We start from the raw sequence: 15,874 nt of genomic DNA, 5'->3' as shown, positions 1-15,874 counted from the left end.
CTACCTTGCCAATTCAATTCAACCCTGAGCACACTAGGTGCGAGGGGAAGGGTCAGTCTCCATGGGCTCACTCAGACTAATCACTGGGCTGAAGGATGAGGAGAAGGAATTAGTTCTTCATTCTCAATAAAATGATCCTTTAAACATGCTGGGCATCTCCCTGCCTTACATCCAAAGGGACAAAGTTATAAAAACAAAGAATCAGCAGTTAAATGCAATTGCATTTTATTGTAGCCCTGCAGGGCAGGAATAATTACTTGATCACAAGGTGTAAGTTAGAGAACACCCCTATCATTTATTGGGCAATGGCTCAGATGGTTGCTTCTCTACACTTGAGACTGCTATCCTCTGCTCCTAATGTGTGTGTGGCATTTTTAAAGAGGTGCAGGAATTTATTAACATCACTGCTCTTAAGGTGTGGGGAAATGGGCAGTTAAATACCCATTCACCACTTTTGAATGTGTATGTTTTGGTGCATTAAAGTTAAACATAAGCAGCAATTGTGGGATGTCTACAAAAGCGGACATTACTCTCGAGTTTTTTTGCATAGCATCTAAAGCTCGTATCAACTGATTCAGTAGCATGGAAGCAAATTGTTAACCTACCCAAGTAAAACCAAATCTCAACTCAATCCTTCACTATAACCCCTAAAACCTGTACAAGGACCTGAAATCCCTAGTTTATCATCAAGTGGAAACTCAAATTTGTGAAATTCAAGGGGAAAGAACAAAAGAATCCTAAAAAACTGCACCCAGTAAGGAAATCTGATCCCTGATTTACTACCTATTCTGAGTTAGTAGCTGTATTATCAAGTTCTATGAAATCAGTACAAATCATCCTGTGTGTAGTGTAATTATATGAACTGCATCCAAAGGAGAGAGAGTTTATCACAATATGGATTACAGGTCTCAGCTATTCATTGTGACTTTAGCTCCTGCTTCAGTTTCTCAATCTCCAGATACAGTTTCTGCACTTCCAGCAGAGTTCTCAGTGTCTCCAGAGGCACACCACACTCTTTGAACTCTTTGTTCTCAGGAACCATCTCACACACATCAGAAGTGCTTTGCTTTTTCTGTAAAACAAAAAAGGGAACATGCTTATGCTGTCAAAGAGAAGGACTTACCCTCTCAAGTATGCTTGCTCCTTTGAGTCTACATTGTGGTGTTACATTGTGGTGGGGCAGTTGCCCCATCCCCATGAGAGTGGGGGGCCAGGGCAGGCCAGTGTAGCTGCACAGGCAGGCAGCCAATCAGGAAAGGGCCTATTGGGAGCCAGTCAGGGCCAAGATTAGAACAAGCCAATCAGGGCTAGGCTACGCCCTATATAAAGGCTGCCCAGAAAGGGAACAGTCTATCCCAGACCTTCAGAGGGAGAGGGTCAGTCTCCTGGGCTAAGGAGTAGCTCCACAGACAGCACAGTGCTGGGTAGGCTTGCAGGAGCAGAGAAGGGCTCCAGCCTGAAACCTGTCAGACTGCTGGCCCTGAATAGAAGAGCCTAGTGGGTGCAATGGGGTCAGAGGGGAAGTGACCCAGGGAAGACTGAGGGACAAGGGGAGAGAAGGAGGGCAGGGAGGCTGCCATAAGAGGATCCCTGGGTTGGGACCCAGAGTAGTAGATGGGCCTGGGTCCCCCACCCCTTCCCCTTTGTGTTGGACCAGGCCGTGGAGCAGTAGCCATGTTAGGCTGCCACCTGATGTAAGGGGCTAGACTTGGGGGTTGTGGTTGGCCCCTGAGGCTGGTGCAAAGGCTGCTGTAAACCCCCCGTCCCGAAGGGGGCGAGCGTGGACTTGGGGACACTGCCAGAGGGCAGTGTCCTAGAGGACGCTGCTGAGTGAGGAGTAATGTGGGCCGAGATGCCAGTGGGGTGAGAGGACTGATGGGACACCACCAGCAAGGGCGCTCTGCATAAACTGAGCTAATTCCCAGACTTGCCAGCAGGAGGTGCCCGCGCTGGTAAGTCCCAGCCCTGTCACACATCTCTCTGCCTCAGGATGCTGTGGATCCTTGCATCCTATTCAATTCTACAGAAACTGACACTGCTAAGCCACCGTGATGAGGTTTTGAGAAACATAAGGTTCTGGCACAGATTATAAACACATTGGGGAGGAACCAGTCTTCCTTTTACATAGAGCTGAGCACACTGCAATATCTTGCTAATTAGTAACGTACACTTGAATTGCCAGAAAACCTGACCATTTGTAATAGGGAAGTTTTCTTCCTGTTGTGATTTTTACCCACTGAATTTTACTTTTTCCATGGAGCAGCTGCTATCAAAGGAAGAAAGTTTTTTAAAAAAAATAGAAGATGTAGTGAGGGATGGTTTTGTTTTCAGATAAATATGTTTTTTCACCATATGGTTTATTAATGGCACATGTGCCTACCTGATCACAAAGACCTCATGAAGTTAAGTCTGCTTCATTAAATCAAAGCATGGTTACTACTATTCTTTATATTAGAAATTGGGGAAGGTGCATCAAGAAACCCAACTTGACAGTGATACTTACACACTTCGGTAATGCTGTCCAGCTGCCATCCACTAAACAAGTAATACTAAATCTGTCTGTTGCAGGTAGGAGGGAATGGCTTGAAAACTGGTATCCAGGAGAGCATTTGAAAGAAATGGTTTCATTCACACTGTACCACATTTTTTCATCCACTGCATTGAACAGGTTTCCATTTTGCACCTCTGGCTTCAGACACCCAACTGAAAAGAAAATGCAGGAGAGGCAGTTCATTGAGAGGAGCAGATGCACTGTGAATGCTGGTTATTGCTCAAAATGGGAGAGAGCAGATAAACTGTGGGTAAAGGGTCTTGAGTGTATTTCATTGTAGTTCTGGTTTATAAACAGCTTGTAAAACCAGCTACCCTGTGAATCTCTCTCTCAATAGAGAAAGAGGGTCCATGATTGAGTGTGGAGCCAACACTGAAGTGAATTGGAATAGCAGGTATTCAGCACCTTTCAGGATTCAGCTCAGAGTGACTATCAAGTGATCCAATCAACACCTACAATGAGGCATTAGATTTCAGTCCCACCATTCTACCAAACCAAGACCTAAAGAAAAGCATTTGAGTTAAACACAGAAATCCCATCCAGTATTTTACACGACTGGCATTTCATGGAGGTGTCACCAGCTGGGGCAGCAGAGCACAGGTGGTTTTTGGAATAGTTAACAGTTTGTTCCTGTGCACACTTGTGGTAAAAACCTCTTCCCTTTATTGCAGTCAGACTCCTCTGCAGCAAGGGACAAGTGCATGGAAGTCAATGGAGTCACCTGGGCTTCTCACTGGTGGAATGAAGAGCAGAACTTGCTCCTTTACAGTGTCTTACACTCCTATAGTGACTTGCATCTTGAAGGATCCCAGAGGGCTTTTCTAGATGCTACACAGATTTGCCTCTTCCCCACTGGAATACAGCCTCTTCTAGGGCAGGGCCAGAATCCAAGCAGACAGAGGCTCATGTTAAGTATGAGACAAGGAACAACCAAAGCTAGGCCAGCTGCCATAAGTGCACTATTTCCCAGGCAACTCACACTGAAAACCAGGCTACATAGGAACATCAGATTATTTCCTTTAAACAAAATTCTAGGAAGAGGTTAAGCTTTAGTCTCCAGGGGCATTTGCAGCAAGTAGTTTCTTCCCACACTGGATTTTCAATGACCTTGGGACTACTGGCAGGTTATTCTCACTTTTTGGAGTCAGGCTGTTTCAAACACTCTGATGTCACATCCAGAGTGCACCACATACCTAAAGGGATGATACCAGGAGAACTGAGTTGGGAAAACTAGAAACCTGGAGATGGATGACAGACTGACAATATCCTGAACAAACTGTATAGAATTAAGATTATTTAATTGAATAAAGTTTCATTGTACTGAATTAGGGTCAATACCTTCGGGGTCCATTGTATTAAAATACAATTGTGGCATTGTAGGTACCTTCCCTAGAGGGTGGGGATGCTAGTGTACTTCCTCTGTTATCAGCCTTTGAAGTCAGCCCCTAGAGAGGTGCATATTCAAGTTCAAACTGGAGTCTCCAGGGACTGACAAAGAAAGCATTTTTGGATAATTTGCTTGGGTTTTTTTTGTTTTTAAACAGCCTCAGGGCTTGTCCATGGAGGGCCCCAATCCTTGGGAAAGGCTTTGAAGGATCAGGTGCTTGTTCTGAGCTAAAGCTGTGATGAATTAATAACTAGAAGGAATCCCCCTTGGGTGGCAGATGAAGGACTATGCCTGCCACAATCCAAAGATATGGTCGGGTTAAAATATGGGAAGCTTATTAGCATGCACACATGTTGTTCTCTCTGTAATGCTTTTTAACTTAAAAATAAAGTTGACCTGCATAGGAAGAACTGTGTGGGATGTATAACTGTAGCAATTATACCTGTTAAAAACCCTCTGAAGAGAAAGCAACCATGTGTCCTTGGGCAATCTGTCTGTGCTAGGAAGTTTATGGTGAAAGGAGGGTATGGTGCAGCCTGGAGATACTCAAGTCAGAAGGGACAAAGACACAGGTTTTCACCCAATAGACAACAGCAGAAGTGCTCTGCCTTTTATACCTTCAAGGTGAGATGGCATCCAGGGAATAGACACTGCCCCAGTGAACATGGCTATTCAGAAGACCCGGTCTTGCACCCGTGGGGCTCATGCACTCCGAGTGATTGTCTACACAGATTGCACTTGTGAAGAACATTTAACACCAGTTACACTGCATCATCTCCAGTCATGGACTGTTCTCAACACCATTCAAGTTAGCTTACATTCACATTCCTGCTTTTGGGAGCTTTATATTCTGTAGCGAAGTCAGCAACCCACCAAGCCATGCCTCTAAAAACCTCACAATCCCTGTTAAGATGGGGAAACCCATCAAGAATAAGCCCAAGATGGTGGAGCTGCTTGGATACCAAGTATATAAACGCGTTGTTAGATAAATGAAATGTGTGTCTGAACACGGCATTACCGTCACCAACATGAGGATTGTACAATGACCTTAATTTCTCCTCCCCCCGCCCCACCAAAAAAAAAAAAAAAAGGCATGAGCCTTCATTGCCAAGGAGCCCTCCCAGAGAGTTTTGAAAAAGAGGATTGCCAAACAATCCTGCTTGTATGTCTTCCCCTTCCCCTGCCCTCTTTAGCACTCGAATAGTAGGGTACTGGCATAAAAGCAAAACCAGAGTTTAAGAGTTTCTCTCTACATAAAGAGAACTGTTTCTGATATGAGAATTAACTGCAATCTTGGAACACTGAAGGGAGACAAGATGACCACAGGATATACAAGAGGCAAAATGGTTTCCAGAAATTAGAGAAATGGGTTTCCTTCTTTAGAGATTGGGTTTCCAACAGTAACTAGTTTTCAAGATATGTATTTACAGGAAATAAATATGGACCTCCCTCTGGTTTATGGGTTTGCTTAGCAGTCAAAACAGTTTTTTCCTGGAAGGCAATAGTAGAATAAGAGGAGGCTGAAAACAGATGCTACTAACCTTTGCATTCAGGGGCAGGCCCACTCCACTCTCCATTGACATTATCTTTTGTTGTACAACGAATCAAGGCCTCTCCAATAAGAGAGAAGCCCTGGTCACATTTGTAAGTTACCGCTGAGCCAAAGGAAAACTCGTCTCCAATCAGAGCATTATGGGATCCATGGGTGATATCAGGAGGTGGACGACAAGATATTGCTGAAGCAAAGAATGTCAACATAAAAATTAAAGTTCACATTGAAGGTGAACCGAAGAGAGTTTTCACTAAGAAAGTTGCCTCAGATCCTCCCCTGCCCCGAGAGCTATTTAGCCATTTGGAAGGGGACTTAACATATTTTAACATTTGAAGCAATACTCCTTTCAGATTCTGAAGGTTTTTCTACTTTTAGGCTCGTCCCAACCTGGTTTGTCCATTGCTCAAGGAGGATGCTCCATAAAACACCAGCTCTGGAAGATGACTTTACCAGAGCATGCCCCTCCCCCAACATTAGCCTCAGTGAGCCAGAACTTTTTGCCCAGCATCTCTGGAGCTAGTGTTGTTCCCAGCAGAAAAACAAAGGACATTTCTTGTAGCAGCAGCTGTTTCTAGACTGGACCATCAGCAGCATGATTGATAGACCAAGCCCAGAAAGCATTCAAGAAATCAAATTAAAGTAGAGGCAAATTAATTGTGATCCACTCCAAAAGTGCCTCAGATTTTAAGTGGACAGTCAGATTTGGGAAGGGTCAAAACTTCTTAAAATCATTATGCCTTTTACTTAGTGAGCAGCAGGATTACACCACATACAATAGCAAAGAGATGCCATGAGGCCTGTTGGATCATCAATATTAAACAGTGCCAGGTGAACAATGTAGAAGGGACTTTGTGTTTAAGCATTGATTCTATAGGAGTCATCCAAATACCAATGGCAAACCACAGTATGATTTCATTCTCTCCCCAACCAAACATGCATCCTCAAGTTTTACTCTTATTTGGATTAAAAGATGTAAGAACAGAGACTCTTCTGTAGCACCAGCTATGCTGCATCATCTCCAGATGTGAGCTGTTCCTAAAACCATTACATTAGTTTACCTTGGCAAAGTGGAACCTCCTTATCCCAATCAACTCCATTTCGCGCAAGCACACATTGGGTGGAAGTCGGTCCACTCAATCTGTAACTAAAGAAAAAAAAGATTCAGGTTTGTTACTGAAGTAAGCAAAGAACTAGGTTATAGTTCAGAAAGATGGAACATGGTTACTTTATGCCAGTAGGTGGAGACAAATGATTGATCAGGGTCATTTCTGCTATAAAACATATGTCTAATGCCATGGGACCAAAGAACACTAAGTAATTAAAGGCAATCTAGAGCTATAAACTATTAGCAAGAGAGTGCCCTCACTGCTTGTCTACACTAGTCAGATGCTTGGGAATGCTTGTTAATTCTCTGCAAAGGGGAACAAGTGATCCTTCTTCAAATTGGAGATACACATAGTAAGGAGTACAAATATCTCTAACAGGTGGAAGAGGGCTCTAATCATCCCTGCTATAAAACTTAATAAATGCCCACGAAACCATGTTATTTTAGACACAACTGGTCTGCTCACGGTGCTTTCATGTGGAAAAAGGGTTTGGACTTGCTGGGTAGGAGGCTGTGCCTCATCTGATGTTTCTAAGACGTAGGAGAGCGTTTGACATGCGAGCGGCCACCATTTTACACCTTAGAAATACTGTGGTTTTATCTGCAGCAGTACTAGACACCTCTTCTCTGAATGCCCAGGTGTTACCCCAGTTGTCAATGACTCATCTTAAGCAGCTCCCCTTACCTTTCCTCCCCAGCAATGTTTTGTTAAATAAAAGACCCAAAGACAACCCATCCTGACAGAAGCAATGGAGAGAAGTCAGCTGCCCTGAGCTGTCACCCACCTGACCCCATCCCTCTTCCATATTCAAAACCTGAGCATCTTAACTGTCCAAGACCTAACCAGTACCAGTACCCAGGGAACTGCACAAATCTAAGGCCTTCAGTCCATGTAGGCTACTGCAAGGAAACCCAACCTCCACAAATCCTTCAACTGTGGATCAACCTACTTCACCCAAAAGCCAGGCTGACAACCAATCCACAGAAAAAGGCATTTAACTTGCATGGGGTTTGGAGAGCCAGTCACCATCAAGGAGTTACCTTCCCCCACCATATCTTCTCACTCAGACTGGGGGTCGGCTTCTACTCAGAAACATCTGACTCCTCTTCCCAGAGGACTTAAACTTTAGAGGGCTAGACCTGGCAGCAGGGGTTGTGATACACTGGGGAAAAAAAAAAACCCTGCACTGTTTTTGGTTGTGTTTTTTGGTCCCCATACAATGCAATCTATTCAGTTATCTCAACACCCAGAAAGCACCTGCTCAGTGGAATGAGGCCACAACCCATTTATGATTCCCCAAGGCTTGTCACATAACCCGTATGGACAAAAGCAACAAATGAACTCGACACTGCCCTGATAACTATCGACAGCTATAACAAAGGGACAGACAAATATTTGCTGTGGTAGAGGAGGAAGGCGGCTGCTTCTAGCTGGTGCTGCCTTTTATGGGCCTCTCAATACCAGCACCGATTCAAGATGCTAGGACTGAACAATAACAGCCCCTGTAACATGGCAGAGATTGGTGCCAATCAGCAAGTGTCACATTACCTGTCAGGTGGGGCTTTCCCTTATGACTCATGATCCAGCAGCTGCTGGGATGACCTATTGAAGGTTTAGGCTGGGATTTCCATAAGCACCTGAGCGAGTTAAGTGCCCATCTCCCTCTGAAGAGTAGCCATAAATGGGTGGCTAGCGTCCTTCAACTCCTTTGAAAGTCACAGGCATAATTCTAAACAAGGGCCCAGCTCATGGCCACAGATGTATAGCACATGACCCACTTATGTTCTTGAAGTTAAGCAGGCTGTCTAGACTTATTTTGCCAGACTTCACTAGCACTTTTACACCAGTCTAGGATCTGTTAGTCAAAAGCAGCAACTTGCCACTCACCCTTCATTACAGGAGAAGGTTGCTGTTGCACCAAACCGGAGATTGGTCAAATCAACTCTGCCATTTTCTAGTTCTAGTGCTTTACATGGTTTTCCTAGAAGAAAACGAGACTAATATTAGTGTTACCTCATATGACCTTAATGGGAAAAAGAAAAAAGGGATATGCTAACTTGCTCCCCCTAACATAGCAAGTAATATGGCAGATCAAGCCAATGGTCTAATCCAGTGGTTAACCTATTTTGGGCTGAGGACTCCTTTGTAAAACGTTTAAGGGCTGTCGTGACCCAATAAATAGTGTGTGCATGGAGGCCCTGGGGTGGTTTCACTCAGGTCTTGCATCCCAGGAGGGTTGGGCCCTACCTGGCACTCACCCCACAGTGGCAGTTCCTGTGCCAAGGGGCTGGCTGGGCTGGTCTCTGTTTCAGTCATTGCAACCTCTAGGACTGTAACATAACAGTGTGGCCCCCGCCCCTCGACTGTCTGAGTGGAGTTGTGACCTGGCTCATGGGGTTGCAGTGCCACTCAGATTTGGCCAACTCACAGTGTCACATTAGTCACTGACCCAACAGGGCTCTTGCCCAGGAGCCTGACCAATTGGGGCCCCCCAGAAAAATGGGTGCCCCTGTACTCCAACCCACTCCATGCACCTGCCCAGTGCTCCTGCTAGGGAGCAGGGTTGGGGCACAGGGTCTTGCAGGAGTGCCAGGTGGGCAGGGCAAGCTTCTGCACCCTGATCCCATTCCCCAGCTGGAACACCTGGGGAGGAAGACAGGGGACTGCAGGTAGAAAGGTTGGGAAGAGCCCTCCCCCCCCCCCACTTGCTCTGGCCCAGGGCCCTACAAAGCTCTAATCTGCCTCTGCCTACACAGGCTGCTGTCATCATGATGGCTCGGCCAAACCTGAGTGGCACTGGAATCCAGGAGTTTTATTATGAATTAGTACAGGGATAGGCAACCAATGGCTCATGTGCCAAAGGCAGCACACAAGGTGATTTTCAGTGACACTCACACTGCCCAGGTTCTGGCCACTGGTCCAGGAGGCTCCGCATTTTAATTTAATTTTAAATGAAGCTTCTTAAACATTTTAAAAAGAACTTAGTTACTTTACATACAACAATAGTTGAGTTATATATTATAGAAAGAGTTAAACCTTCTAAAAATGTATTACTGGCATGTGAAACCTTAAATTAGAGTGACTGAAAGAAGACTCAGCACACCACTTCTGAAAGGTTGACGACCGCTGAATTAGTATTTTTACCAAGTTTGTAATATATTGTTATTCAATACTGGGTTTACTTTTAGTAAAAAGTGATTTTAGTATGTTTGAATTCTATATTCATTAGTTTTCTAAGATAATAACCAATAATAAATAAAAATAGTTCCTCCTCACATAGGCATTAGGGAATAGAGTGACTTCAATTTTTCAAAAAGAGACAGTACGCCAAGGTTTTTCACTTGGTTGCAAAATTTGTGATGTTCTCAGGAATGGGAAATACTATGAACACGATGAATTTAACTGTTCCGAGTTGTAGCTGTATTTGAGTACAAGCTGTGACATGATAAGAACCAAGATCCTTAAGGAAATTAAAGCAGATTAAGGTTTCAATGTCCTTTAATTTTATATCTCCATTTAAAGCATAGATAAAGTACTAGCATAAAGTACCAAATTCCTGTAACTCCACTGGTGGGCACTGAATACCTCCCAATAGTCACATGAACATCATAGGGACAGTGGGGTCTCTGGTAGACAAGAAATGCATTATTCTGAAGTTGCTGTCTAGGGTCTATAATATTCTGAGGCATAAAAAGGGTCAAGGAAGGTGGCAAATCTACCCCTCCTCTTAAGCCTATCTGAGAGCATGTGACTCAGAAAACTGAAATGACTGAAAGTTGGTATGTTAGCTGCTCTTAAAGTGACCTGCCAAGACACAAGTGTTTGGAATTTTAACTAAACATGTCATTAAAAAAAGACAACTATTAATCTAATCAAAAACTGACTAAAGGGGATTTAGAAAGTGTTTACAGCAGCCAGTGGTTAACAGGGAACCAGTTCCCTAGTTGGGACTCCCTTGTTTTGGGGGAAAAAGGTGGCTTGTAAATCAAAAGCAACAAAGACACTCACCTACACAAAACTCAGGGTCTATTACTGACCATGTTGAATCTGCACCACATTCAAGGAAAAGAGACTTTCCAGAGGCCGGAGAGTATCCTGGGCGACAGGAGTATTTAATATAGGCTCCAATCCAATAGCTATTCCTCACTCCCTTGGGTGGCTCCGCAAAACTGAGCATTGGAGGACGCCCACATTGTCCTAGCCATAGAGACAGACAGAACCAGGGGGGAAGCAAGTCAGCTAAAAGAGATACAGGCTGTTTAACAGAGCTCTAGGAACTGGGCAATCCCTGTAACTCGCTTCCTTGGGGACAATGTGGATGGATTGTTCCCATCGCCGCTTTGCAGCTGGTTTGCTGTGGGGGTTGATACAAGAGTGTCACTGACACCCCGGCAGGAGCGCGCAAGCCCCAGGCAGACTCCGCACGGCCCGGGCGTTACGGACCATCCCGCTCTACCGATCCCAGCCGGCCACGTGCCGGTTCCGCTCCCGCGGCCAGTCACGGTTTCTAGGAGCGGGAACAGCCTGAAGCGGGCCAGGGGGAGGCGAGCCCCGCCCCACTCACCGCGAGCCCCGGGCAGGGGCAGCAGCAGCAGCAGCGCCAGGAGCCCCCGGGCGCCGGGCGGGCAGCGCAGAGCCGAGACCATGGCAGCAGTAGCTGGGGGTCACTCGCGGGGCAAAGGCTGCGCCGCGTCTGCGGCAGCCCTGGGCCCACCCCGGCTCAGGGGTAAGAGGGCGCGGCCAAGCGGGAAGGGGGCGGAGTCTCAGCCGGGCGGGGCGGGGCTGGTGTCATTGCCCGGCACCCACGTGCTGTCCGGGCAGCAGGTACCTGACCCGGGGCGGGGGCGCTGCGCTTGGCCGGGTCACTGGTTCGCCCCCGGGCTCAGCGCCCAGCCCGCCCCGTGGGAGGCCGTGGGCCCGTTACACGGAGCGCGGGCAGCTATTCGTGGGCGGCGGATCTAACCCGCGCCGGCTGTTCCAGCGTCACGTCCCTCCGCCCCTTTCACCCGCCTCCAGCGCGGAGCCCGCACAACCCCGCAGTGCGGCCGCGCCAGGCTCGGAGCAGCTGCGGGGCTTGTGCGCATCAGGCTGAGGGTAAGGGACGAGCGCAACAGCCTCCCCCGGCTGTGCAGCCAGCGACCCCCTGCGTCTCCCCCGCGCGGCTCCGCCCTCCAGAGACAAACACCTGTCGGGGATAGTTCAATTCTCTCTCCCCCGACGGGCCATGGCCCGCTAACCGCGTTAGAGCCAAGGGGACAGTGTAAGGGGGAGTAGGAATAAAGCCACTTGAAATGGGGCGGGTTCAGGTCCATAAGGGAACAACACAACTGAAATAGGATCCAGGTCTTGTCTATATTCACTGGGATCATACATCGCTAGACAAACATTCGTGGATCAGCTAAGTGGAAGGAAGTGGTTACCAAGGAATGTAGAAAAACAAACACACCTGGCTCTTGCGTTCTGGGGAATTCGACTCTCAGATTATGCCAGTCCTGAGCTCACTGGAGGGCGGGGGTATGATTGGTATCTAGCAAACAAAAGGAATATTGATGTGTTTTCCCCAGAATCACATTAACCTTTCTGGGATGAAATGTGTTACCAATAATTGCCCTGACAATCATACCTTGTTTTGAAGAAGCTGCTTCTGCATCACTGCAAACGGTTGGCATCCAGAGGCACTCAAAGGGAAACTCTTACTGTTGCTAAACCAGTTGCCCTGCTGGTGACCACCATTGAAAATGAGCAGGGTGTAACATAATTTAGTTGTAAAATCATTAAATTGTTGGGTTTACTGAAGTGACCACAAATGGGTACCAGGAGGGACTGTGAGATCTTATCAAGGGGTAACCTCATCACTAGTGGTGCCTTCTCCAAGCCATCCCAGGTATTAGCTGTGGCCAGGTATTGTGTCTCTATCATCATCTGTCACTCTGGGGACCTTTCCACTCCAGGAACCCCAGTCTTCTCTTCATGACTCAGCCAAGTCACCATGTGTTCCCCCAGCTGGATTTGTAAACCCTCTCATGAGAGATGATCTCAGGTAGTCTTATCACTCACTGCCCAGCTGGTACCACTTCCTCAGTAGCTAGCAGAGGGACCTAGGCCCACCCTCTCTTCCAGGGCCTGGCTCAGGGATCCTCTCATTAACAGCCAGGATATGAGCTACTCCATATCTTGTTGCTTTTCCACTAGGCCTTATTCATCTCTCCCCCTTCACTAGGCTCACCAAGCCACACATCCTTCTCCCTAAGGATAACCATAAACTATTGGCATCTAGTTCCCCATACATGTCCCTTCTTCTAGGAAGTAACTGAAGACTCCCACCTCCCAACCACTTCTGTTGCTAGAGCTTCCTGGTTTATATGGGCCCCACCTGTTCCTGCCCAGTTGCTCTTGATCTACTTAAATCCCAGTCTCCTCCAGGTGCAGACTGGGTAGATTGGCCCAATTAGCCATATTGAGCCCTCCAGGCCTTGTGTGAAGGTGAACACAGCTGAAAATATTGACTGAAATGACTACTTTCCCTTTTGTTTCTGGGAATTCAACAGTCAGTTGACTCCAGTAATGAGTCCCTGGGAGAAGAGAGGGGCATGGGTGATAGTTAACAAAGAGGTTGAATACCAGTGTGTTTTCCTCAGCGTGTTTTCCCCAGGCTCTGGGTATCCTTCCCAGGGTAAAGCAGGCCCTTAGCCCAGCCACCTGTTTCTCATCCCAAACAATAGGCCAACACCTGAAATCATTCCTCAATCCTTAAATTAGGCAAGAGTTGTTGACTCTGATGGCTGTTTAGTGAGAACATATCCAGTCCTTATTTAAAGACTGCAGGATTTGCCCCCAAATCTTTACTAATTTTTCCTGACTCTGCAAAATGAATATAAACAATGTCATGAAGAGTGAAGACAATGGTATTTTATAACAACCAAACAGGCTAGGTGCTTGACTGATGACTAAGGCCTGGTCTACACTACAAAGTTAGTCGACATAGGGCGCATTAGGTCGATTTAATAATGTGTCTACACTACCGAGTCCCTTCCGCTGACCTAAGTGGCCTGTAACATTGACTTCTGTACTCCACATTTGTGAGAGGCATTGCGGTCGATTCGACATCCACTGGTCAACATGGGAATAGTGCAAACACTGTGCTGTGTAATTCAAATGAATTGGCCTCCAGGAGGTGTCCCCTAGTGCTCCACTGTGACCGCTCTGGAACGCACTTTCAATTCCCTGCACGTCAGCCAGGTACATAGGCAACAGCCACTTCCCCATTAAAGCCCTGGGAACTTCATTTTCTGTTTGATCAGCGTGGAGAGCTCACCAGCACAGCTGATCATGGAGACTCAAGGCTGCAAATGCGCTCCAGCATGGAGTACACAGGAGGTGCTGGATCTTATTGCTATGTCGGGAGAAGACATAGGCGCCGGCTTCCTTTGGGCCTGGGGAGTGCTCAACCCCCTGGCTCTGCCCCAGTTCCACCCCCTCCCCAAGTGTGCCCTGTCTCAGCTCCTCCCCCTTCCAGAGCCTCCTGCATGCTGCAAAACAGCTGATTGCGGCAGAGAGTAAGCACTGGGAGGGAGGGAGGGAGGGGGAGGAGTTGATCAGCAGGGTGGTTGGTGGGTAGGAGGTGCTGGGGGAAAGAGGGGAGGTGGCTGCTGGTGAGTGCTAAAGACCCACTAATATTTTTTCCGTGGGTGCTTCAGCCCTGCAGCACCCATGCAGTTGGCACCTATGGGAGAAGAGTAAGTGCAGGCAGAGCTCTGATCTAGGAGAAGAAACACTGACATCTGTGCCAAGATCACCGGTGCGCCTAGTCCTTTCAGCTTTGAAATTCCATTCACGTCTGCCTGAGTTATTAACTGTTAGACGTTACCATTTCCCTTCTCTCACGGGCATCTCCAGGAAAAATGCTGACAGCCTGCCAGAATAATAACTGAAGCAGACACTGCACTGGGAACTGCAAGAGGGCAGAGGAGAAGAGAGAACCAGGGCACGGCCTCCACTACCATCCTCCTGTTGTTAGTTGGTGTGCATGTGTGTTCTGTACGCTGTCCTGGCTCTGCGCAAGTACCCAGCTCAGCAGACTTTGATAGAACTGCCCAGAAAAATGACAGACCTGGTTCAGAGGCAAAAGTCACTCAACCAGGTTTATTGTCAACAAGGCACGGTCCTAGCACCTGGCAGACGCCACAGGGATACGAACACAGGTATGTCTGTCACTATGGAATCGGCTTATTCAACAACGGGACCTTCTGCTGCCGCCTTGACTGGACAAAGGTGCCGCTCCTATAACTCCTCTTTTATACATTGATACAAATAAGTTATGTATTGCAATCTGATGCGTGACCAACGTGTTACTGACCCTACATCCCGTACCTGCTGGTTCGAACAAAACATCTCTAGCTATTGTCCCGTCATCCTGTCCTTATCTTTGGAGGGGTCAGAGTGTCCCTGTCTTCAAGGAGTAGGTTGATGCTATAAATCTATGTTGGGGTGTATCTGTGCAAGCCTTCTGGAGTGTGTTTACATGAATACCTAGGGCCTAGTACTTAGGAGTGTCTGTGTTTTAGCAATGCCAGCCCAATTTTGCCAAGTTCATGTACTGGACAAGGAACCTGTAACAGGGCCTGACTTTTGCTCAGCATATGGCTTTTGCTGACTTTGATTCAGCCAGGCCTTGTACCAGGCCCTGGGCTCCAGGCTCTCTCTTACTACTACACCTCCCAGAGCCAGGGGGCAGGAGCAGCAGCTGTCCATGGGCAAGATGGTGGAGGAGAGAGGGGGAGCTGAGCCATGCTCCCCCCATCCCAGGGTAACTCCAGTGGCTCATTTGGCGATAACAACCTTCCACTGCTATGAGTTAATGTAGTTAGTTCTGTAGCTCAAGTGGTAGCAGCCTATGTAGCGGGGTGAGAGTTCAGAGGGAGTGGGTGTTACTTATCTAATAAAATGCCTTACATTTAAGAAAAACCACACTAGGACACTTCACACAATGAGAGCTCTGCTCATATTGATTTTGGTTGCAAAATCAAGCTGCTAAAGGTTAGGACATAGCAGAGATAAGGCTGCTCATGCACAACAGCAGAGCTCAGAGAACCACCCACACAGCCGCACTGCCAGTCCTCTGCTGCACCCACGACATGCACCCCTGCAACTCTGGAATCTAGTGCAATAGGAAGAGTAATCCCAGAATAGTACAGACCTGGGGGTCAGTTTTTCTCTGGGCCTCATGGGAAGGGCTCTGAACAGTGACAACCCTGAGGCGTTCATGTTGTGCCACTTGA

The 15,874-nt window shown here is 47.2% G+C and overlaps 2 protein-coding genes across 2 annotated transcripts in view; both read right to left on the bottom strand.

The window, feature by feature from the left end:
- LOC120403911 (complement receptor type 1-like) overlaps nt 1–15,874 on the bottom strand; it is a 626,098-nt gene that overhangs the window by 456,514 nt on the left and 153,710 nt on the right. The window contains exon 2 of the mRNA XM_039535862.1: nt 11,161–11,195. Within this exon, the coding sequence (XP_039391796.1) occupies nt 11,161–11,195 (35 nt within the window). The remainder of the gene's footprint in view (nt 1–11,160; nt 11,196–15,874) is intronic.
- LOC120403916 (C4b-binding protein alpha chain-like) lies at nt 202–11,923 on the bottom strand. Its single transcript, XM_039535875.1, has 7 exons — nt 11,782–11,923; nt 10,605–10,793; nt 8,484–8,577; nt 6,549–6,634; nt 5,480–5,674; nt 2,504–2,703; nt 202–1,072 (listed from the first exon to the last, which is right to left on the bottom strand). Exons 1-7 carry the CDS (start codon nt 11,906–11,908, stop codon nt 917–919), a joined length of 1,047 nt encoding a protein of 348 aa, XP_039391809.1. The 5' UTR covers nt 11,909–11,923; the 3' UTR covers nt 202–916.

This window comes from Mauremys reevesii, linkage group 4, assembly GCF_016161935.1.
Source record: "Mauremys reevesii isolate NIE-2019 linkage group 4, ASM1616193v1, whole genome shotgun sequence".
Classification (NCBI taxonomy): domain Eukaryota; kingdom Metazoa; phylum Chordata; order Testudines; family Geoemydidae; genus Mauremys; species Mauremys reevesii.
Note: the sequence above shows the minus strand (reverse complement) of the source record. Positions and strands in the feature narration are given on the sequence as shown.